The sequence below is a fragment of the Octodon degus genome, unplaced genomic scaffold (genome assembly GCF_000260255.1).
Source record: "Octodon degus isolate 3935 unplaced genomic scaffold, OctDeg1.0 scaffold00016, whole genome shotgun sequence".
NCBI classification, from domain to species: Eukaryota; Metazoa; Chordata; class Mammalia; order Rodentia; family Octodontidae; genus Octodon; species Octodon degus.
In genome coordinates, this window is record NW_004524592.1 from 10,466,431 (window position 1) to 10,491,763 (window position 25,333).

Sequence of the window (25,333 nt, forward strand, 5' to 3'; positions counted from 1 at the left end):
AAGAAGAAGAAGATCAAATGAACAATTCTTTGATTAAATAGACACATCAAGGTTATTTAACATCTGTATCAACTTTGAAAGAAACCTTTTACTCACTGGACAGCTCCTACCTCTGTAAGGTTTTGGGGACTCACTCTCCCCCTCAGTATTATCTCTTTGCTCTCCTAGGTAATGATATAAGCTGCCTTTCCATTTTAATTGGCAGATATCGCTGTCTGAAGTGTCTCAACTTTGACATCTGCCAGGCGTGCTTCTTCTCTGATGTCCACAGCCAGTCTCACCAGAAGTCACATCCTGTAATTGAACACTGTGTTCAGGTAACATACAACCTGCTAAGGTATTCATTCATTAAGTCTTTATAAGCAACAAAAAATAAAACCCGTCCTTTCAACAAATCCACATGTTGTTTCTGTCCTATCTAAAACTAAGAAATCTTGACAGTAAATATCTCTCAATGTAAATGTTGCCTTTACATTGCAAATCTTAATAAAATGTTTTTGGGGAGAAGAAGAGTTAAACAGAGTCCAACTGACCATTGTTCCCATACCGTGCACTAGAAAATATCTGCACAAGTTAGAGGGGAAGGCCCTGGAAGCGTGCAGAGATGGAAAAGAAAAGGGCTCTGCTTGGTAAAAATCCTCCACCAAACCTTCTAACTGATAGTGTATCTTTGGAAGAGTTTTCTTTGTAACCTATCTTCATAAGTATTTTTTCTTTCAGAAAAAAGATTATTTCCTCAGTTTTGAGTGAAACAGAAACTGAGGCTTTATATTTTTAAGAAAATGATTAGTATCCAACAAGTGAACTCAGTTCTTTTCAAGAAAAAAGAAAAAAAAAACTCCTAATTTTTTAAAAAAAAGAACATTGTCTTTCATCACTAATCTCCTGCGAATCAGTTTCTCCACGCAAATGACACCTACTTAATACCAGAGCAGTGAAAGATTTTAAACAATTGACCTTGTCGATGATAGCTTTTTGGTTTCCTGTCTAACATGAACGGCCCACAAAAACCACCATCTGGATCTTGCCAAATCCTTTACAGTGGGCATGGCCTTGCAAGCCTGTATGAGCCCAGTCCTTCCATTTCGTTGGCCTGTGTCACCTAGCTTCCTGTTTCTGAAAGCCAAGGGGCTTAATGATCTTACAGCGGCACCATGTGGTCACTTTTTTATTACACTATAAATTTCAAGTGCTGAAGACCTCTTGATCAAACATCCAGTTCCTTCTTTGTTTCTTCTTGGTGCTCCAATCTCTTCTGTGTAAAATTTCATTTTTATTAGAATTATTAATGCACATTAATTATACAAATTAGTGAGATTCACTGTGAGATTCCGGACATCCACACATATCACCTACACTTCTATTCCCTCTGCCTTCCAGCTCCCCTCTCACCCCCTAATAATCCCTCTCGCAGAAGTTCTTAAGGTGAGGTGGATGGCAGGTAGCATGTGGTCCATGCATCCACTGAAATTATATGCAAGATTGGATCTAACAGTAGTTTTCTGGAGCTAAATCCACAAGTTACCATGCAATTCTCAGAGAAATCCTCAAGCCCGTATGTTAGCCACTATAGATCACTGTGTTTTCATTGCCTCTTCTAGCTTTAGGATTCATAATTAATGGATTCCTATGAAGGAGAGAAGTTACTGAGGGAATTAGGGCACTTAATTTTGAGGTTATGTGGATATTTATGCGTAGAGAAAGTGAAGATATTCTGGACATAGGAAATGAGCTATTTTCCCAAGGACATAAAGTAAAAGAAATAATTCCAAAACCTATCATCATGCCCTGTCCACCAAAGCATGGAGAGAAGACCGTGTTCAGACAGATCTGATGACTTTTTTTAATGCTGGCCATTTCAGCAGATGTCAGCAAAGGAGAATACAAAACTGCTTCTCAGGACACTCAGAAACAACCTGCTCCGGGGGCGCTGGCAGAGAAAAGGAGATCCGAGAAGGCTAAGGCTGCTGAACCAGGTGAAATCAGAGCACGCAGCTCACCATGCGCATGCGCAGGCCAAGTGAGTGCAGACAAGGGACGGTGGTGGTGTGGTGCCCCAAGGGACCGGATATTGCATGGCCCAGGCAGTAGAGGGTGTGGCAGCAGGCTTTGTACTGCTGAAAATCCTGAAGAAGACAAGAGAGGGAGGAATGATGATTTCTTTCCCCTCTACACAAGGCCTGGACCTTAAAAGTACAAGTGAGAGGTAGGAATGCCTTTCAGTGACCATGCAAATTGAGGTGTCAGAGAGAAACAGAAGGGTCTTAGGCCATGTACATAAGTTTTCTCCACATTCCTACTTTTTTGATAGTTTGCCTTAGGAAGCCTAATTCAGAGTTGATAGTTTATTTAAAAAAAAAAAAGGAAAAGAAAGACTCTCGCCGTTCCACTGTTCACAGATGAAGGCCATTCCCGTCTTAGAGCTACCAGAGCAGAGACCACGCTGTGGGTGCAGTTTCTCATTGCTCTCTTCATCTACCTCAACTGGAGAGCACAGCCCATGCTGTTAGTTTCTAAAGTATCATTTTGCTAGCCTTGCTTTCAGCCTTATAAGAAGGTGGGTTCATTCATCGAAATTGTTAGGAAAATGTTTTCATTGTCCATATTGGCTATATCCAAATTTTGCCTCCCCCATAATTCTACAGTCGGCATTTCTGTGCATGCATTTCTGTGTACTTTGACTATTTTATAATAACTAACAGCAGATAACTCACTGGCCTCTCCACAGTCTGCTTCTAGTGCCACAGGCAGGGCTGTCTTTCCAGTCTGGGTCAGATTCTCTCATTTCTCTATGCAGACCTTCTTGGGACTTCATAGAGAACCAAAGTCCTCCCAGCAGCTTTGTGATCTTGTTTCTAACGGCTCTGTGCCCTCCTGTACCTCTCTGACTTGTTCTACTGCAACGACAGCCTTTCCATAAACACGCCCGATGTGCTGCCACCAGGGGGCGCCAATACCTCCAGATCACCTCTGCATGGCCAGAGGTCTTTGCTCAAAATGTCATCTCCTTAACAACCTTTGCCAGATGACCTCTGTCCTCTTCATCCTCTGTCCCCACTCTGTCACTGCCAATCATCCTCTATGGCTTTATTTTTTTCTAATTCTTCACTTCTTCACTGCTTGGCATTCCATATACTTAATTTGTTTAATGTATTTATTTATTATTGTCCCTTCATCCCACTGCTATGCCGGTTTCATGAAAATGTAAGCTCTATGAGCGGAGGAACCTTCTCTTGTCTCCAGTTGTACTTTTAGGAACTAAAATGATAACTACATATGATAAATATTCTCTAAATGTTTGCTGGATGAGTAATGGACTGACTGATAGATGAGTGAATAATAAAACAGATGATGGATGGAGGGAGGGACAAGGTTGATCACGAGCTCTTTCAGAATAAACTATGAAAGAAATTTAGAAAGGGTGCAGAGACAGTGCTGGGACAAGGTGGTGGAATGTGACAAGGCCTGGAACAGAGACGCGGGGTCTCATCTCTGGTTAGCCACATGTGTGACCTCAAAGAGGGCAGCTTATTTTTCAAAGATTCACTTCACCTAACAATAAGGCTACCGTGTCCTTTACAACCTCAAAGTGGTTTTTGTGGAAATAAGATGAAAAAAGGGCATGACAAGGACTAATGCAAACATAAAGGTTTTTAAAAATTTCAATGTTTCCTATTCTGTCTGCCCCAGGTACAATTTTTAGGGTTGTTGTTTCCTCAGAATAATATTATTAATGATTTTCAGTTTAGCCTGGGTATTGATGAGTTCCTAAATCCTTATTAGACCTAAGGGAGATGAATGTGGAGTGTTGTTATCTTACAGTGTGAGCATAAACAGAAACACATCTTTGACATCGCTAAGGTGGCACATTGGCACTGACCATCTTCTAAGAGGTTACCAGTTATTTCCAAGTGGTAACTATGAATGTACTCAGTGATTCAGCAAGGAAGATGCGTGGTAAACACTTCCTCCCTTTTGACGTGAATTTACTTACATATTATTATTCACACTGAGAAGAGAATATTTTTATTTATAAAAACAATTGAAAGCTAGGTATCAAATATCACCACTGTTATTAAATATTTGGGGAAGTTCTAGCAAATATGCCAAAAAGAAAATTGAAATCCTGAAAAAAAAGACAGCACTGCTTCCATTTGAAGCTAATATGATTGTGAATCCCCAAGAAAGCCCACGTAACTCTCGCAAAAAGTAAAATTAATAGACTTTGAGTGAAAATAACACATAAAATAAATATGACAAATTTATAGTTCTTCACTATGTTAGCAATAACAAGCTACACATTTCATAAAAATCCCAGAGTGCAATGACTGTAAAAATTACTTTAAAATGAATGAAAAGGTTTAATAAAAATAAGATTCACATAAAGAAAATTATATTCACTGAGTACAGAAAACAAAACCTGAACAAAGATGGAAAGATACCAAATACCTAACAAGGAAGACACTAGCATAAGAATATTCGTGCTCCAAAATTTCATAGAGTTTATCATCATTACAGATTCAGTGTTTATAAATACTTGGCTGCTGGGAAAGTGTGGTTGAACCTCCAAAGAGCAGGGTGCTGCCACAGTATTTACAGATGTGCGGAAGGCGAAGCACGGGTGCTGGCCGACACTCGCGTCCCCCCGGGGCCAGCTGGGTGGGCTGCCTTCCCGCTGTAGCTGGCACGCTGTTACCCAGAGTCCTGCTCGCGGCCTGCCTCAGGCCATGCGCCTCGTCGACGTGGGTGATCAGTGGTGCGTTCCTAAGAACAAGAAAGCTACAGTGTGTGTTAGCGGGAAAATGGACAATAGATGAGCCCTGTTCACGCATGTGGTTCCATGCTATGTAGTGTCGGTTTCAAAGTCAGTGAATCCACAACATACGTTAAACAGCCTGTAAACAAAGACATGAAACAAAGTTATGTTTTGATGGATGAAAATCGTGACCAGAGGCCACAGCACCTTACTCCTGTGTCCTCCCACAGTTTGGTATTTGTGAAGTCAGTGTTCAAGGTGACTTTATAGAGTGTAACTCCTGTGAACAATAAGAGTCAACTGTATGCAAACAACACACTTCCAAATACAATCCCAATGTTTTTTAAATAGGACAAAATAATTTCAAAGGTGTGTTGGAAGAATAAATGTACAAAGTAGCCCAATTTATCAGTGGGCAGAGATATTTGGCACCATATATACAAACTTACTACAGAAACACTATGAGTAAATACACCAAAAACATAAGTAGGTTATCCAAAAGAATTCTAAAGAGCTGTTAAGCACACACAAAGATATCCAGTCCCACTGGTAGTATGAGTAAATAGTGTAGTAAAAAAAGGACTGATCTATAAGCTTGAGGATGATAATAAATAATGAAATAATTGATCCAAAAGCATGTGGAAACCCAACATGTGAAAAGGGTGCTATTTCAATTCAATGGGAAAGAACTCAGAATTCTGAAATTCACAGATAATTCACAACCTATGTGAAGGAGAAAACTGGTCCTTATTTTGCCCTGTATGATCAACTAAATTCCAAATTGAATGAAATTTGAATATGAAAATAATTCTTACAATACTAGGAAGAATAGGAAACCTAGTGGGAGAAGACTTTCCTAAGCAAGACAAAAAAAAAAAAAAGAAAAAGAAAAAAAGAAAAGAAAAGAAAAAGAAAAACAAGAGAAATCATGAAGGAATAGGAAGCATAGACATAAGACAGCATGCAAACTGAAATATTTTCCTACAATGAACAATGTCACAAATATAATCCAAAGATGAGAGCTTTAGACTCAGAAAAACATTTTCAGCAATAAGAAAAATTAGGTTATTCCAAAGCTCGTTGCAAATTGATAACAAAAACTCAAGAAAAAAATGAAGAGGAAGTGGAGAAAGGGAGTGCAGGAAAATACACCAAAAACGTAAGTAGGTTATCCAGGAAGAATTATAAAGAGCTGTTAAACACACTAAGATATCCAGCCTCACTAGTAGTTAGAGAAATGCTTATTCAGATAGCAAAGGAATGATGATCCAGAGCTTCATAGGCTGATAAAGGATGGAAAAAATAGACATGCCTGAGATTTAGTCAAAGTTCAAGTGGTTGTAGACCTTTGAGAAAATACCTGAAAAGCATTCATTTATTTATTCCATAAAATATGATTAATTACAAGCTTTTATACTATTTAAGTATTTAGTAAATAGCATTTTTCTGAGCACTTGTAATACATCAGTGGACATAGGTAAAGATTGCTTTCATGACACTTGTTTTTCAAGACTGGCCGGGAGAGTTGGAGGCAAATTTCATGGATGTGATCATAGAGAGCCTCAGTAAGCAGGGACATCTGAAAAAGCCTTGGAAGTGGGGAGGATGTCACACAGATGCCTGACGAAAGTATGCTGTCCAGTGAGAGCCTGCCTGTACACAGTGGAGGGCACTTGGCAGGTCCAAAGAAATGAGGAGGCCAGGGTGACTGAGTACAGGGTGGAAGGAGAGAGAGAAGAGAACAGGAGAGAAGGGTAAGGACATGGGGCAGACCTTGGGGGCTGCTAAGTAGGCCAAGGCAAGGACTTGAGCTTTTGCTTTGGGAAAACTCAGCAGGGTCTGAGGAGGGACTCTAATTTAAGTTTTAAAACTGTCAGTCTCAGCAGTAGAATATTTGCCTTCAAGGTCTGCCTTCTTGTGCCCAGCACTTAGAAATACTAAAATAAAGGGCCTGGGAGACAGCTCAGTAGAATAAGCGATTGCCTGGGTAGCACAAGATCCTGAGTTCAATACTCGGTACCAAAAAAGGAAAGAGAAACACTAAAATAAAATTGTCATTTTGACAGCTCTGTTGAGAATAAACTAAGGGGTTGAGAGTTAGAAACAAGGCCATATAAATGAATTCCTAAATTTTCTCCTAATGTTTCTATTTGGAATTAATTTAAAAGTTTAATCTATTTAGAATATACTTTATCTTGGCTGTTACATCAGATAGGCAGCCAATTGTGATCTATTTTTGTTCTGCTGAATTAAAATTTCAACTTTGTCACATATTAGCTTCTTTTATGGACTCAGATCAATCAATAGAATTTCTATTCCCATTCTCAGATCTATGTGCCTATTTTTTTTAGGACAGGGTCTACAGGGTGTACAGGGTCTCACTATGTAGATCAGACTCACAGTGATCCTCCTGTTTTCAGCCTCCCAAGTGCTGGGATTATAGGTGTGTGCCACCACGCCCAGTCTCAATCGCCATTTCAGTGCACCCCTGGAGCAGGGCCTGCTTGACAGGCAGGGGATCAAACTCCAGCTCCTGCATCTGCCTAAGCAGGCAATTTAGTCCACTAAGTTATCTGGCCAGCCCTATGTGCCTATTCTTGTATTTGTATTAAGCACTATGGTCATAATGGTCCCAAAATAGAAGGATAAAGCAGCACCACCTAGAAGCAGAGGCAGTGGGAGCAGAAATTTTCTGGGGGAAAATTAGGAGTTTGGGTCAGGATACATGAAGATTGAGGAGGTTCTTAGCCATCTACATGGGGATGTTGAGTAGGTTATTGGCCATTTGTATCTGGAATTTGGAGGAAATGTATATACTGGAGACCAAGTATGGGGGCTTTGGCATATCTATGTTTTAGAGGGACAAATATGCATACACATCTGTGTGAGATTGTCTGAGACCACCATAGAGAAGACAGGGTCGTCACAAGCTGAGCCGCACTTTCCAAAGTAGGGGAAAGAGAAAAATATCCAGCAAGGGAAAATGAGAAAGATTGAAGAATGAGGTGGAAAAAAAACCATAAGAAAGTGAAGAATCCTGGAAGATGGGAGAGGAAAGTACTGAAGGAAGAGAGCATGGGTGTCCTACTGCGTGAAATGGTGCTGCTCGGTCAAGCAAGAATTGATTGACTTCCAGAAAGAACACAGTAGGACAGCACTTATACAAAAAAATCAGACTCATGGTGACTGAGTCTGAGAAAGAAATTTGAATATGAAAATAATTCTTCCAATACTAGAAAGAAAAGGAAACCTGTAGTGGGAAAAGACTTTCCTAAGCAAGACAAACAAAACAAAACAAAACAAAACAAAACAAAACAAAACAAAACAAAACAAAACAAAGCAAAGCAAAACAAAAAGCACTATGGTCATGAAAAAATGGGGGGCTGAGAAATTGAAAGTACCCAATAAGAAAATCCCAGGGTATCTTACTGGTGAGGAAGCATAAAGATAGTGTAGGCAGTAGAGTGACTCGAGTCAGGAGAGTGTTTTGTTATGATGGAGAAATAATAGCATGTGCATTTATTGAAAGAATTGAGTAGGAATAAAACATGGATGATTCGGGGAGAGCAGAGAATGGCTGCTGCAGTCAAGAGGGGAGAGATGCAATGTGAGGTTCGGCTTTAAAAGACTGAGATCTCCTAAGCTATAAAATAAACACAAGATTTGGCTAGTGATCCATTCTTGTAACTCTGCCCTGTAGGAATCAAAGTAGCACTAGGCAGTAAATGAAAATGCTTATTGTAGCATCGATGGTCAGGGCAATAAAACAGAAACAACCTCAGGTCCCTTGGCAGAAAAATGATGAAAAACATATGATACAGAAGACAACAGCATCTAGGGCATGTGCTTAAAGGAGCAAGTTTTCATTCCTATCTCTTATATTAAAGGGCATTCAACATCAAACACAATGAGGAAGAAAGGAAACAGCAGACTAATGTCTAGGGATGATTCTCTTTGTTTCAAAAGCAAATTCAGTATGTATTTAGATGCTTGTGAGTTTTTATGAGTACAAACATAGTGTGTGTGAGACCACGCTGGCATCTTGATCTAAGACTTCCATCCCCTAGGACTGTGAGAAAATTAATCTCTGTTGTTTAAACCACCCAGGATATAACATTGTGTGCAGCAGCCCAAATGGACTAAGATGGAACAAACTCAGGCTATTAGAATGATCTCAGATAGAGTAAGAGCAAAATGTATCAGTCAGAAAAGGTGTTATGAAGAAGCGATGGGTTGACCTTTTTTCTACCCAAATGCTTGTGTCTTAATATAACTAATCATACCACCAAATAATCATTTCTTCCCTAGTGCTCTCATTGTGTCTTGTAGAAATTATCACAGTGTGACAGAAGGAATTACTTATTCATCTATTTGTTAGAGGTGGACTGTCTGTGACAGGGAGTTCTCTGCTCTTTCACTGTCATTTTTTAAAAAGTTCAAAATGGTTAGATGCTTTAAAATGATTTTGAATAAAAGGGATAAAGCTAAAAGCAATTTAACAAAAGTGAATATGCCTGACCTTAAACCGTGTGTTCTGTGTTCTTTCAGATATGAAATGCTAAGCACATACCTATATTTAGAAGCCCTAGTATTTGACCTGAACACACTGACCTAACTGATATTTCTGTAGTCATCCATGAATTCTTTCTATTGGCATCCCTAGATTGTCATCAAGAAGGGAAAATGCAATTTTCATTCCTATTACTGAATAGTTATCTGTCAAACTAAACAGTCTGACTAGAAACAAGCAGAGACAAAGAAGTTGGACTACTAGAGCTGGCTCTTGCCTTCAGTATCTGATTTGACAGTTTTGGAAAAGGCTTTCTTCAGTGTCACACCTACAACTACCTCTGAATCTCTACTTTCTAACAGGCCTTCCATTCAGTATGATAACTCGAAGAAGCCTGTGCGCATAAGGCCAACAAGACCCGTGGAGGCAGGAGCCACACAAGCCTCTAGCTGTGTCCACCAGACATTATCTCAGGCTCAGCACCCTGGCCCCCATCACCACGTGAGTCCAAAACAGAAGGAATCGGTGTTGATGTGCAATTCGCCTGGGCTACTTTGTAAGAGTATCATCAGGTTTGGTAAAGATTTGTCTAGTTTATAGTTTACAAGATGTTAATGTGATCAATGAAAAATCTAGAAACATTTTTAAATACTTTTTTATCTCCAATTATAAAGCACCACATATTTATTGTAGAAAATTTGAAAAAGAGTGGAAAGAACAAGGAATAAATTTTAAAATATAAAGAGTTCATTAAGGGCTGGCAAGATAGCTCAGTGGATTAAAGCACCTGCTTAGGCAGATGCAGAGGCCAGGGGTTTGATCCCCAGCCAGCTGTGCCAGCCCCACCCCTGAGGCACACTGAGACAGCAATTGAGACTGGGAGTGGTGGCACGTGCTCATAATCCCAGCACTTGATAAGCTGAAAAACAGGAAGGATCACTACAAGCCAGATTTGTGTAGTGAGACCCTGCAGACCCTGTACTAAATGCAATAAATAAATAAATACTTCATTATATATGCACAATTAATATTTTGTTATATGAGGTGTGATTAAAAATGTAGTAAATGTTTATCTTTTTAAAATCTATTACAGGCCATGAGTATAGCTCGGTGGCATGACACCTACCTGGTAAGCTCAAAGTCCCGAGCTCAATTCCAAGTATCAAAAAAAAAAAAAAAGTCTATTACAGTAAAAGACACACTACCATTAACCCCTCCTCAAAATCCTCCCCCTCACTTTGAACACACTTATCCCTTCATTCCTGCCACTTTCTTTTCTTTCTTTCTTTCTTTCTTTCTTTCTTTCTTTCTTTCTTTCTTTCTTTCTTTCTTTCTTTCTTCTTTCTTTCTTTCCTTTTTGCGGAACTGGGGATTGAACTCAGGTCCTTGTGCTTGTTCTACTGAGCTATCTCCATGGCCCCTCCTGCCACTTTCTGAAGCAGTTCTGAAAATCTTCCTTCATGAGAGTCTTCAGTTGCACTGTCCTTACTGCCTTGATGGCCTAATTTGATTCACAATACTTACCTTTCCTGGTCATTTTGACTTTGGGGAAGAGGAAGAAGTTGCCTGGTACCAGACCCAATGAATAAGATGAGAGTGACATGCTGTATTTCTTTTATTTGACAGAAATTGCTGTAAATTTTTTTTTTCTGTACCAGGCATCAAACTCAGGACCTTGTACTTGCCAGGCTGGCACTTATGCCACTGAGCTATCTTCCCATCCCCTAAACTTTTTGATTGGGTTCAAGACATCAGAACAACTACGAAAGAACGTTCAGGAATGGAGGACTTGAGAACTGTTCAGAAAGTGTCAAGAGCAATGGAACATGTATATTTTAAATGAGGGGAGTAATCTCAGGAAGTTCAATGGCAATGTGTCCTTTACAAAACGATAGTCTTAAATTTTTTGATTGCAGGATTCATATTTTTGCCATATCTTATATGTGGTATATTTCTATTTTATTTAAAAGACTTTATACAAATAAAATATGAATTTGTCTTATGAGAAGTTAAAATCTATTAAGCTAAATCCCTTTCAACCATAAATCCTAACCCAGATCCAGTCCTCAGTTCCCCAGAGGTAATCTGTATGAGGCAGAAGGGATAAATGATTATTATCTATTAACCTGATGACTTGAGAACCTTGCACATGTGAAAAAAATGACCTACAAAATTCTATTCATTGCATCAATGCTTTTAATTCTGAAAAATTGTGATGAGCCTAATGTTGAGAATAATTCAATAAACTATCATGTCTATCCTATGGATATATCAAGGTAAACCCATATGCACAAACATAATATGCTCCTTGGTTATAGAAAAATACACCATACGATAATATTGATGTAAAAAATATGTTTAGGCTTTTCTATTAGCCAAAATTCACTGCTTTGAAGGCTTGGCTGAGCATGTAGAAGCTATCTAAGTACTACTTAAATCAAGAGACAGACAGGCACAGTCCACTCAGAAGCCACCAAGGGCCCTTGCCACCTAGAAAGCGAGACTTTCAGTTTGCGTACTGCCAAGTTTCTTCTTCCTGCTGTTCTTCTTCCTCTGTGAGGCCGTTCCCAAGGAGCAGGGCTGCAGAGGTGGCCAGAGGCTCTGCAGCCTGCTTGTAGCAGTGGAGAAGGCTGCAGCGTACAGTCACAGCTGCTCGTGAATGTTGAGTGATGAGATCCGGTCTCCCATCCAGACACATGAAAGCCAGGCTGGGACACTGTGCCCTAGAAGCCTGGGTCTCGCTGGGTCAGCTTGATGCAAGACCTGGGGGTGAGGGTGGGGGGCGATCAGAGAGCTGACTTCCATGTGAGAGGTTCGGTGGGGAAGTCCTGAGTGAAGGCCATGCCTGCCACCATTAGCTCAGCAGCCTTGCTCAGCAGAGAAGGAAAGACCTTCCATATCCTCTGAGTAGGAAGCAATGCAAAGAAAATAAAAGTTGGGTAGAAGGTGGAAGAAAGGAAGTGAAAGAATACTTAAGCCATGGGAAAGAAAGCTACTCACTTGGTTTTAGGAGAGGCTTTTAGGGAAAGAGAGGTTCAGCGCAGCAACCTAACTTGGGCAAAAGATTGTTTTTACTTATTTTTTTAACATGAAACTGGTTTTTTGTGTTTGCACTTGTTTTGTGTAAATAAATTGTGTACACACCTGCATCATTGTGGACTTAAGCCAAAAGACATCACCTGCTTTCTGAGATATAATGTTTTATTGTATTTATGTATTTAGTACAGGGTCTACAGGGTCTCACTACATAGATCGGACTTGTAGTGATCCTCCTGTTTTCAGCCTCCCAAGCACTGGGATTACTACAGGCGCACCATGGCCAGTCTCAGTCGCTGTCTCAGCACGTGTCAGGGGCGGGGCCAGCCCAACAGAGATACACTATTTAAAAAAAAAATCATTATCATGTTCTGATGGTGGATTTCTAGGAATGTGAGTTAAGTTCAAACCAAAACCTTATTTTCCCTATTTCTTGCTGTCTAGACCATGGTCAGCATTAAAAATGAACTGGGGAAGACTCGTGAATCCATCAATGCTCTCCAGAAAGAAAGAAGGTAAGACTCATGAGTGGATGCGGACACAAATGCTGTCAGCAGAAACAAATCAGGAGCGCTCCCCTTAGGTTTTATAGAAAAATTTTCTACAAAGATTTTCCTTTTTTTTTTTTTAATTTGGAAGAAATTCTTCAAGCAGAGAAATCCTATGCTCCCACTGTTAAGGTAAAAGAGAAATTTGACTCTACTTGAACAGGTGGGCATAAATAAAAACCATGTCACTTGTTATAGTAAGATTTACTTTTGATTACCTGAACTTATTCCTTGAAAACTGGATAAGCATTTTCTATGGAGTTTTGATTCTTCTATATATTGATTTAAGCATATAAACGGCTTGTTTATTTTGTGTCTATTTCTACCAAAAAGTCAGTATACTTTCTTTAAGAGCAACTGCCTTCCTACTAGGTTTATTTGGTTGATTGGAATCTCTTCCATCTTCTTTTTGTGACTCAGGAAGCAAACCCTTCCTTAGGCCTGTGTCTCCTCTTGTCATTCCTTTAGAATAGAGAATTTCTTGCTCTCACTCAACAGTTTCTCCTCTGAGGAGATCTGTGTTTTCAGGCACAATCCTTCAGTAGAGGCTGTATAACTTAATGATTCAATATGTGTACATTGTGAGGGATGTATTTTATAATCTAAATGAATGAAAGGAAATATTTTATTTAAATTTCCAAATAATTTACATTTTAAAAAGAATTCTGGGGCCAGCGAGATAGCTCAACAGACTAAGTGCCTACTTAGGCAAGCACAGGAACTGGATTCAATCCCTGGCACCACAGGTTGTGCTAGGTCTGCCCCCAGGCACACTGAGCTGGCCACAAAGACTGAGAGACTGAGAGACTGGGTATAGTGGCACAGGCCTGTAATCCTAGCACTGGGGAGGCTGAGAACAGGAGAATTGCTAAAAAATAGTGAGACCCTGTACCAAATACATTTTTTTAAAGAAGAAAGATAAGGACTGGGGAGATGGCTCAGTGGAATAAGCGTTTCCCTAGCAAGTGCAAGGGCTTGAGTTCAATTCCCGGTTCCACCAAAAAAAGAAAGATAAAATAACAAGAAGAAACTAATTCTGATCATTTTCCTGGAGTAACATAAAGAAATTAAAAACAAAATTAAAGAAAATGGTATTGGAGCAACCCGCTTTCCAGGCCCCCTTCCCCTTTCTTTCTCTCAATAAATTCTTCCTACTCTTTAAAAAGAAAACAAGTGACATTAAAAATCCATTCTGAAACTTAAAGTGTAGAAACAGAAAGGAATTTTTGAAATGTGTTGTTTTAAAGCTTAACTTTTTAAATAACTGTTTGATACTGATTCCTTCAAATTAAAGTATTCCTTTTTCTATAATCCATATTAGTCACATACACCATTGGTATCCTAAGAAAGTGTAATTGTGGGGCTCATTAATAAATGAAACACAAAGTGAAGGGGCCATCCTTATGCATGGCTGTACCATCATTTTTACCAATCAAGACAGCACAGCCTTTCAAATTTGTGTGTGACATGATACACAAGGTTTAAATAATAAACTGAATAACAATTTGGGATAGGTAAGATGTCATACAGTGGAGCAATTAATAACGACCAAATTTTAAGATGTTAGAAAGAAGTCCTACAGCTGTAGATCCAGGTTCATGAGTAGTGTGAAAAAGACCTAAGATATATAGCTAACTGTCAAGTTCAGTAACAGCCAGCATTGTGTCACTGGTTATTTTTACAAACACATACACAGTCTTAGACAATATTGACAGAAAGCATATCATTCAATTGCTGGTTGCTTGTTTATGATTCTGTAGTGTGCTCCGGACTCACGAAAGGAAATCCCATTCACTGCTCTGGGCCCAACCAGCTTGCCTGGGAATGTCTGGGATCCTATTAAAAGGCTAGTGTGATTCAGGTTGCTTTGCTCCAGAAAGCTGAAACACATACAAAGATCTAAAAGTTTGGAAAGCAGATTTCAGGTCATCTAGGTGGAGTTATTTCTCAGATAATATCAGCTGTTATTAATAGTAGGTATTTACCTGGAAAGTAATGGACTCTCAGCTGCTGGAAATATTTGTATCAAATGAATTGTGTTTACTAGAAACACTCCATGAGAATCTCTCCTTTAAAAAACAAAAAACAGCCTATTTTAAAGAAAGAAAGGATTAAGACACATGGTATTGACCTGAAACAATACTGTTGGCCCAGGTACTGATGCCGAAACTTAGTCATACAGGTCTTAAGACTGTTAGAAGTTGGGCCCCATGGTTTATTTCATGGGCTTATATGCATAATACTAATGCTAAACTTTACTATTCAATTGTGAGACGTTATCAGCACAAAGACCTGTCTAAAAGTTTTCAAACAAAGACTTCTATATTTTGAACTTTCAGTTTAGCCTCTCTCCTGAGGTCTTCAGTGTAGCACAGCCCAAAAGTGGACTAAACTATACAATTATAAGGACTTGGAGAAAACATCTGCTAGGGTTTATTGTTGTATGTTGTTTTCCTCTTTTGTTTCTTATTTTCCTTGTGTCTGTTATATTTGGTTATTGGTTAATGTTATACTTAGTTAATGCTATAGTTGGTTGAATGTACTATAGGTAACTGGAAAAGGGCTTACTTCATAGAGTTGAATTTGAATATCTTGGTCATTGACAAAGTCTTCCTTGGAAGACCCCCAACAGTGTTTGTTTAAATTGGCTAAAATGACCATAAAGTTTTTAAAATCAGAGTGAGAAAGAATCGTATTTCTTATGGGGGATCTACCTACAATATACTGGAATGAAGGAGGTTGGGGCACATGTCTTCTTAGCTATTCAAGCATGGTGGATTAGCCAAAGAGGATGTGGGTGGTAGACAACATGGAAGACAGAGAGAGAGAGACTGTCTTGTAGTGGAGTCAGAGCAAGCGCAATGCTTTAGGGACAGAGAGCACTGTCTGTAAGGGCTCACATGAACTTTTCTTTATTGTCAGTTGTATAAAACCCTTGTGCTGACTCCTTTCTACAAACCCATCATATGTACACATTCAACACTGCAATTTAATTTATGAGAATCAGATTCCTGCTTCACATGAGTGACTGGAAGTTTGAGAATTATCTTTCAGAGACCCAGGTTGGGCTGGGAGCCCCAACTACATTTCAAGACCTCTCCAAGATGATAGCAATTGGGAAATTGAAAGGTGCTAATATTGAGAAATATTGCATTTCATGCTGGAAAACTGGTGTGCACGAATTTTACCCAAAAAAATGCCATCAGCATAAATTAAAGAATAAAGACTATATTCAGACAATTTAAACTGTTTACCTACTGTGTGACAGGGACTACTTTAGGCCAAGACCTGAGGATGCTATAATAAACAAAAAAGGAAAATTTTTCTAGAATTAAGAGACAGTAAGCAAAAAGTAAATTGAGTAACATAAGAAAAATAATGAGCAAAACATGCAGTATGTTATACAGTATGACTGTCCAGAAGATTAAAGGCTGGAGCCCAGGACAAAATCTAAGATCCCCTTAAGCTCCTAACAATTAAATATGATGAACCATAGACACAAAGCAGGAAAGGAAGGGTCAGGCATTTCAGAGTGAGGCTGAGGCCCTTGTTTGTGATCTTTTGTAGGGGGTCAGAAAGACCTCACTGAAAGGTAATGCATTTGCAAGGACTTGAAGACATGAGGGAGTGAGTCAAGGGAGAACCAGGAGAAGAATCCAAGTGCCCTCTTGGCTGAAGGGCAGTGAGCAAGCAAGAAAAAGCAGTTGGAATTACATAGGGAATAGAGCGTGGCTACCTTGTTGAGCTTGCCTGCCTCTGGAAGGGCTGAAGTTTGCTCTAAAAGAGAAGGGACCACTGAGGGTTTTAAGCAGAGAAGAGACATGATTGCTTGGTTCATTCTTTATCCAGAGAACTCATCGACAGGAAGAGAAACCAAAACAGACCCACCACTCATGAATTGTATCCTTGCTCCTTCCCTGTGTTCTGGTCCAAGTGTTTGGTGCTTAGTCATACAGGCCAAAGCATCCTTCTCCATGCAGTGTTTCTACACGAAAGAATGACAGATAGAGTCTATATTAAAATTTGTGTAGCTGGTGAAAATACAATGTCAAGAGTAACCCAAAATGTACCAATAAGAGCTGCATACACAGTAGATCCAAGGACAACTGGACCTGTGACAAAGGCATTAGAACAGAACTGTTAGACAGTAGACAAGGACCTGTGGTCATGTTGCTAGAGTTCCAGGCAGAGTGCTGGCCTCTTGCCCTTCCATACCACTCAAACATCTTCTCTTTTCAGGCTCCTTAAAACGCAGTTAAATCAGTACAAAGACAAGTTGCAAGCAATATACACCATCCAGGAAGAAAAAAGTTGCAGGTTTGAAGCAAAGATTCAGGAACTCACAAGCAACCAGGATAGTCTATGGGCCAAGATACAGCAGATGCGACAGGATGTACAGGTACAAAATGTGGGAGACCCTGGGTCTGTGAACAGCTTGAAAGCCTAAGCTCAAGGCCTCCAGCCACAGCAGGATGCAGCCCAAAGCCTCAGGCCCCATCTAACTCGCCTCTCCCCATGTCCCTTCTTCTCCTCCACCTTACACCCACCCTATGTGCTTTACCCTTCCTGAAATCAGCACTACTGAAAGACAACAAAGTTGATACCATTTAGAAGCAAGAGATGGAGGGCAAAATGATTCTGTTTTTAAACCTCTTAGTCTCAGGATCCTTTGTACAATCTTAAAAAAATGGGGAACACCTAATGAGCTTTTGTTTCTGTGGGTTATATCTGTTTTTGTTTACCATACTCAAAATATAAAACTGCAAAGTGTTTAAAATATATTCATTAACTAACTGAAAAAGAAAAATAAACTCATCATATATGTAATAGTTTAAAACAACAACTATATTTTAAAACTCTAAGAAACATTTTTTATGCTTTTTGATAAATCTCTTTAATATGTAGCTTTAATAAAAGATCACTAAATTTACAGATTGCTTTGGTAATCAATCGTTGCAAGACCTTTTGGTTGAAGGTTAAGAAATAGGGCCCCACATTGATTTGCAGTTAAAAAAAGTAAGTGTATTTTCATAGCTTCTCATGTGACTGGGGATACTTTTTCTTTGATACTACATTGAGACACAATAAAAATAATTCCTTAAAAGGTAGTTGTGATACAAAATAGGAAGGCTTATCTATTTCATTGCTTCATTAAAGCACAGTTTTCTAGTATGCTCTTGTCTGGTTTTTTTTTTGTTTGTTTGTTTGTTTGTTTTTTGTTTTGTGACTGGCTCAGCTCACCTTGGGGGGGAGCTGGAGTAGTATGTGGTACCAGGGATTGAATGGTGGTCCCTGCACTTCCCTAAGCTTGTCTAAACAGGTGCTTTAGACTGCTGAGCTATCTCACCAGCCCTCTAGTGTACTATTTATAATTTTATTATTTTTTAAGGTTTTATTTTGTGTGTATATGCAGGGTCTCACTACACAGCTTGGACTCATAATGATCTTCCTGATTTCTGCCTCCTTAGTGCTGGAATTACAGGTGTGTGCCACCATGCCTGGACTCCATCACCGGCTCAGTGTGCCCCACCTTTGGGTGACATTCAGTGCCAGGGATTGAACCCTGGCCCCTGTTCTTACCTAAGCAAGTGCTTAGTCCACTGAGCTATAACACCAGCCCTTAGTGTGCTCTTTAAATAGATCTACTTAGGCATGATTTTTATTAAACAATATACATCAGTCATTTGGAAAATAGTGAATCATTGAGCTGTGCTATACTACCTAGGGCTCCCATTTCATCGCTTGGAAGCCAAAGAAATTCATACTCATTAATGGCACCAGTAAATTCCATCAGAAAAGTGTTCAGGAATTGGAAAGTTTTTAAGACCCTGGTGGTAGACTCAAGTTTTCCAAAATTCTAATTTTTTCTTGAAAGTTTAAGTGTTATCATTGACAACAAATGCAGTAACATTCATATATATATATATATATATATATATATTCTTGATTTGTTCAGTTTTGAGAAAGTATCTGCCTAGTCCCAAGTTTGAATAGCTGTGATCTGTCGGTCCTCTTTCAGCATGGGAGGCACACTTGCACTGCAGTATGCACTTGAAGCATTTCATGCATGCATCCCTTTCCCTCACACGCGGTATTTAAAGGGCATGGCTTATGCTTAAGAAAATTAAGGACTTTTGCTATACCATCAAAGATCTCTCTAAGTGGCACTGTCTCCTTTTCTAACTTGGTAGCGTATGAGGAGTGCTGATGCTGCCTTGATCCTGGCTAAGGAGCCTACGGCCACACTTATTGTTGATTTTATACCAGCTTTGCAAGGGTCAGTGCAATGAATAGGCAAATATATCAAAGAGCCATTATGTAAATAATTGCATTTCACCAGATCCTAAAGGGGTCTCTGGAATTCTCAGGGCTGGGGATCAAACTTTGAGAACTGTGCTTAACATGGACCACACCCTAATATTTTTTACTTCTGGGTTATTGTAAAACCTCTTATAACAGACCTATTAGTCCAATTATTATAAACATTTTATTGTGATCATTTTTATCTATGATCCAATGTATGCTTGTGTTTTCAGAAATTCTACATTTTTTCAGAACATTTTTAGAACCTAAGCTTTTTGGAACTTAGATTTTTTCCCTAAGTTTATTGCTATTATATCCTGTAATTATTTTACAACCTGGGGTGATCCAATGTTTTAGAGAATTTTAGATCTGTATTGAATTAACAGCATAAAAACATATAAATAATATATTTAGAGGAAAAGGATATATGTCACATTAGTATCTTCTGTTCGAATATTAAAAATGTAATGCATTTGTGAAAAAAGTAAACATGTATTTTTTCATTAATAAGGTTTTCTTACTCAGGCAATGTTGCAGCCACGCCATCCTTCATCTTCCCACCAACATATGGTGTCCAAGGTTGATCGTTCTTCAGCTGATAGGTCCCAGAAGGGAAGAGACTCTTGTCGTATCAAGAATGTCACTGAGGATGGTCCAGGATGGAAACCTCTTCCTGACCCTATCCTGGTTGACCAAAGCCAAGCAAATACCAACCATGGTCAACCAGATTCAGAGTCACCAGCCCCAGTGGCACAAACCAACAGTGCACAAAGCTACACACGAAAGACATCCAAGCAAATCCTCAGCTCTGAGCCCTGTTCTCAGCAAGGACTGCTGCAAGAAAAACTCCAAATTTCTCCCACTGAAATGACCAGCACTACTCTGGCATCCACGGGAAGGAAAACCACAGTTAGCATTGCAGGGAGAAAGGATGAGCTGGAGGAAGAGCTGCAAGAACTGCTGTCAAAACTCGTGGATGCATTCAGTCTAGAGATGCCACCAGGTAAAGTTTTCAGTCAGGTCAGGCACCTCTGGCTAGGAATTTGAACTGCCTTTTAAAAGCCTCATTTTCCAATTTTAGCTGAATGGCTGCCATTGAGAGTAGAACAGAGTTCTGAAGCCTTGGGATAACATCTCTGATGCTGATTTCCAATGTGGCTTAAATATAGAATTACTGTGAATGTTAACAATGATAAACCATGCAAGTCTTTAGTGCATGACACCCATTGATCATTATATACTTATTGCAATTTTTTTTATTTTACTAAGACCTTTTTTATTTTATTGAGAAACAGATATGAATGAGACGGTTTCAAAGCTGATTAATAGGACAGTTTCAATAATCAATACTATATTGATATCTTCTTAGTATATAGTTAGTATATATCTTCTTAGTATATTGTTATCTTCTTAGTGGTTATCCATAGTACAAGAAGCAGACAGAATATCCTGTTGAAGCACTATTAGTACACCTCTTTCTTCTCACTGAATTAAACAAAAGTAGCTGTATATCTATCCTAAGTGTTTTGTATATACAAATACAAAATGTTCTTTCCTTTGAATCCCCTACTTATTGCAATTATTATTTCCAGTAACCTTAAACCATATATAATTGGGCAGTCCAATGCCACCATTTAAAAGTAAGGATAATAATGCTGCTCTTTTTATGAAGAATTGATGTACGTTCTATATTATATGTAGCATCATCATATTTAGAAGCTTATTGTTGAATTTATCATATTCAGAATTCACTGCTGAATTCTTAAGAGCTTTTGAAAAATCCTTTACTATAGTCATTTTTTGTGTTGTGGACTGTGTCTTATTTCTAGCTAGAATATGTCTCTATCCTTTTTGAGAAAATTTAAGATTTTTTTATGTTGGAAACTTGTGATTTATCTAGGAATCTGTGATAGATTGAAGAATAGCATCCTCTTGTGCATTCTGAGAGGAGAGCTGAATGTATTTGAGTTGGTACATTTAGTTTCCAAGGGCTGCCATACAAAGCACCAAAAAATAAGGGACCTAAACCCCCCATTCCCACCAAAAGGGACTAGGAGAAGAAAGAGGAGGAAGAGAAATAGGAGGAAGGGCAGAGTTAAGGAGGAGAGCGGGCCTGGAGGCCTGTTGATGGCTCCATTCTTCCTGCGTGTTGATAAGGTCTTCCTTCTGGGTACATTTTTGTTCACATGTCTTCTGTCCAGCTATATTGAAGCAGTGTCCATCCTAATGAACTCAGTTTAATTAAGTTAGCTCTTTAAAGATATTACCTCCAAATACAGCTACATACACAGGTGCTGGAGTTAAGACCTCAGTGTATGAGTTGATGAGCTGGAGAACTATAAACTAGGCACACCATAATGTCAGTTATAGAAATTAATAGAGATAAATCAATAAAATAATTTATTTGATGATTCTAAAATCCACTACAATAAATGAAATTGAAAGAAGCATTAGAAGAAGCAAGTTTTCAGAGATTCCAGAAGCATGTTCAGATGGCAGAGACAAAGAGGATGAGAACTCCTTGTTCCTGATTCGTAAGCCAACGTAAGATTTGACCCACTGTATTTCCACATAAACATCCTGGGGACTGCAATGAGTACTCAAAGCTAAGTCAATATCCACTTGACTTTTTAAGGAAAATTTCACATGAAAAGTGGGTAATTTGGGAAAGTTTTTAGTCTTTGCTGTCTTTCTCTTGACTTTATTTTTCTGTCAGCTCTTGCAAATGACTTGATGGAAGCTTCTGACTTTTCAAACTGTGGGGCCAACTCTTATAAGTGTAGTCATAATAATTTACACTTCGGGTTCCTAGTAAATTGAATCTATTACTCCTATTTGAGAGACAATATTATAATATATATCCAGTTTAATACCTAAGGATAGAAGATTCATGCATATTTTAAGTGACTCATCAAGTTGTGTGTATATGAATATATCTAAATATATCTACACATGCATCACTATACCATTAAGAGGAAAATCATAACAGAGGAAAGCATATGTCTAAATTCAGATGATGTGAATTTACAAATGTACAATGAATAATATACATTAATGTATAAATAAATAAGCAGTATTACTCAGTCCGGTACAATTTTTAAAATATCTCTTATCTCAATTACCCTTCTCTCGTTGCTGGGACAAATACCCAACACCCAAAATGAAGGAAGGAGAGGTTTATTTAGCTCATGGTCAGTGGATGTTTGAGTCCATAGTCAGGTGGCTACAAAGCATATGACAGAGAGCAACCTTTCACAATGGTGGTGGCAAAGAGCAAGGGCGAATAGAAGGAGTAGCAGCAACAGTGACAGAGAGCAAGTCTGTCTCCTTAAATTGCATTCAGGCTCTCTGCCCCAGGCTGGGAATAATACTCACACCCATGATCCCAGCAGCACTCATACCCATAATCCATGAATCATGAGTTAATCACAAACTCTAGAAGTCCACCCCATGACCGCATGAGGCTTTGAGGGGACAACGAGACACAAACCGTAACATCTCTCAAAAATTCACCTGTTTCCATCTGCAACCTCAATAGAATCAGGGAGATACCTTTATATGCATTACTAGACCAACATGCTTCTGATACTAGCAAGAAGATTCTCATCTCCTTTTTTGTTATTATAGCAACCTTTATTTTGTAATAAGATTTAAATTTTACAGTCTTATTTCTTTTATGTTAGCATTATGTAGTCTAGACCTTTAATCATAAGACATAAAAATTTGTGTTAACCTTCATAGCTGTCATCTTGCATTCTCTGTCACTTATCATTCAAGTGCTTCTAATTAAACTTGGGTCCTTTTTCAATCTCATATTGATGATCCTGTTTCCAAACTCCACTTAGCCATTGGCAATATAGATTATAAAAAATATGTTCCTTAATTTATACACAATCTATGCATGCTTACTAAAATCATACCAGGCTTAATCAGAGCCAGAAGAGTCACCACCATCACAGTTACGAAGGCATAGAAAGGGGTGCTGCTAAAATAAGGTCTACTTCTCTGTCTGTGTTGTAGAAACATCAGATAACAACAGGATGTTTGTGGTCACTTTACTCTCCCACGTTTTTCTTAATTTGAGGATTGTTGGGAAAATTAGAGATATCTGTTATCTGCAATATGTTAAGATTTACCCAGAGTGTCAATATATCAACCCAGCATGGTGATTATCGTAGGAGTTGACTGCCCTTTTGGATAGTGCTTTGCTAAGATGCCTCCACATTTTGCAAATTAAGCTGACCTTAATGTTCCTTAAAGGCTTAACTGTATTAAAACAGCAAACCTGATTATCACTTTTAGACAGTTCTTGACATCAATTGAATAGAGTTAGTCAGCACTGAGATCTAAGATAATGGGATTTGAAGAGACAATGAGAGCTTAATGGAAAAGAAAAAAGTTATATATAAGGAGTTCCCCAAAACTCTTTCAATTCTAAATGTTGAACTTAAAATCATTATCAAACATTTTGGTTAAAAAGTGTAGTAAAGGGGCCAGGGATTATCTCAGCAGCATAAGTGCCTATCTGGCAACGCAAGGTCCCACATTCAATCCCTGGTACATGATTGTACCATGAAAATAAATAAATAAATAAAGCAAGCTAGAAAAGTTATAGTAAATAAATCATATTTGAAAATGTGTTTAATCGTCTTTTCTTCCATGGTCAAAGACAAATTTATCTGCTTTTCTGATTTAGTCAATTGTTCACTTTCCATCTGAGACTGAATTTTCCTGTGGATGATTCCTACATAATTTCTCTCAGCTTCCCTCCTGTGGGGCACCTGGCCAGGAGTGAACTGAATGGTTACACAAAAGCAGGACAAACACACACAGGCTCTGTGAGGAGTGAATCACTAAAACGAGGGGGCCACGGCACACGGCTGTGTGAGACTTGGATGTTTAAATAAGAAGTTTAGATAAGTAAAGCATGTCATATCTGCTGTTGTCCTTCTCCTCTCCCAAGAAAAACTACTTAGCCTTGAGACAGTGAGAGACAATGCCTTTTTCTCCTTTTTTCTCATACACTGATATTCTGAACAAAAGCCAGAGAGTTCTCAGCATCACCTTTTCTTCTTTTATAGTCTCCCTGAGGACTAGGCACTCTTGACTGAGAAAGAGCCCCTCTGGGTTTCACAGTGGATTGAACTAGCTCTCCTCTCCAAATCATCTTTTATATCCTCTTCACCCACCATGGTTGCTCGCAGTAACACTTTCCCCTTCCTTTTTTGGTATGTGTTTGTCATGTATGTTTCAGTGATAAGGAGGAAAGGTGGGAAAAGGGTGGCAGGAATAGAAGAGCATGGCATGAGAAAGATGGTGGATTAGAGTAGCACTTGCCATAGCTCCTCCCCAGGATTATGCAAATAAACTTCAAATCCCAGCTGCCCAGGAGTGAAACAGATGGACTGTGTACCCACAATTCTAACTCTTCAGAGGTCTGTCCAAGAGACTGGCTTGTGCATACCTGACTCAGAACACTGACAGGGCCCACTGTACTCCACATACCCAAGGGCCATGAAGAACAGAGGTGGCAGCAGGGACAATGTGAAAACTTAAGAGGCTCTGAAACATCTCTGACCAGACTGAGGCTTTTTCTGTATGACAAGACATGAAGCATACGTAGCAGAGTACATGAAGAAGACAGGCAGCTGGCTTTTTTCTACTGTGTATTGACCAGCACAAAAAGCAAAGAAAGATGAAGCAGGGACAAGAGTCCAAGCAAAGGAATAAGAGACATCCAGAAATGGACCCTTGTGGAAAACTGGCATGTGAATTACCTGACAGAGAATTCAAAATAACTTTTTTGGGGGGGTAGTGGGGATTGAACTCAGGACCCTGTGCTTCCCAGGCAAGCACTTATTCTACTGAGTTATCTCTCCAGCCCAAAGTTCAGAAGGTTTTTTGTCTTGGTTTGGTTTAGTTTTGTATGGCTCAGGTTGCTTTAAGGGAGGGTCTGGTGAGGCATGTGGAGCTGGGGATCTAACTGCAGTATCCTGTGCCTGACTGCATTTGCATAAGCAGATGCTTAAACAATTGAGCTAGCTGGCAGGCCCCCAAAATAACTCTTATAAGGATATATAAGGATGCTCAATGAGGTCAGGAGAATAATGAGAGAGAGAGAGAGAGAGAGAGAGAGAGAGAGAGAGAGAGAGAGAGAGAGAGAGAGAGAGAGAGAGAGAA

The 25,333-nt window shown here is 39.1% G+C and overlaps 1 protein-coding gene across 1 annotated transcript in view; it reads left to right on the top strand.

The window, feature by feature from the left end:
* The window catches only part of Dytn (dystrotelin), a 68,825-nt gene that overhangs the window by 40,163 nt on the left and 3,329 nt on the right, over positions 1 to 25,333 (top strand). Inside the window, exons 8-11 of the mRNA XM_023710158.1 lie at positions 206 to 317; positions 1,866 to 2,020; positions 17,090 to 17,249; positions 19,679 to 20,156. Of these exons, the coding sequence (XP_023565926.1) occupies positions 206 to 317; positions 1,866 to 2,020; positions 17,090 to 17,249; positions 19,679 to 20,156 (905 nt within the window). The remainder of the gene's footprint in view (positions 1 to 205; positions 318 to 1,865; positions 2,021 to 17,089; positions 17,250 to 19,678; positions 20,157 to 25,333) is intronic.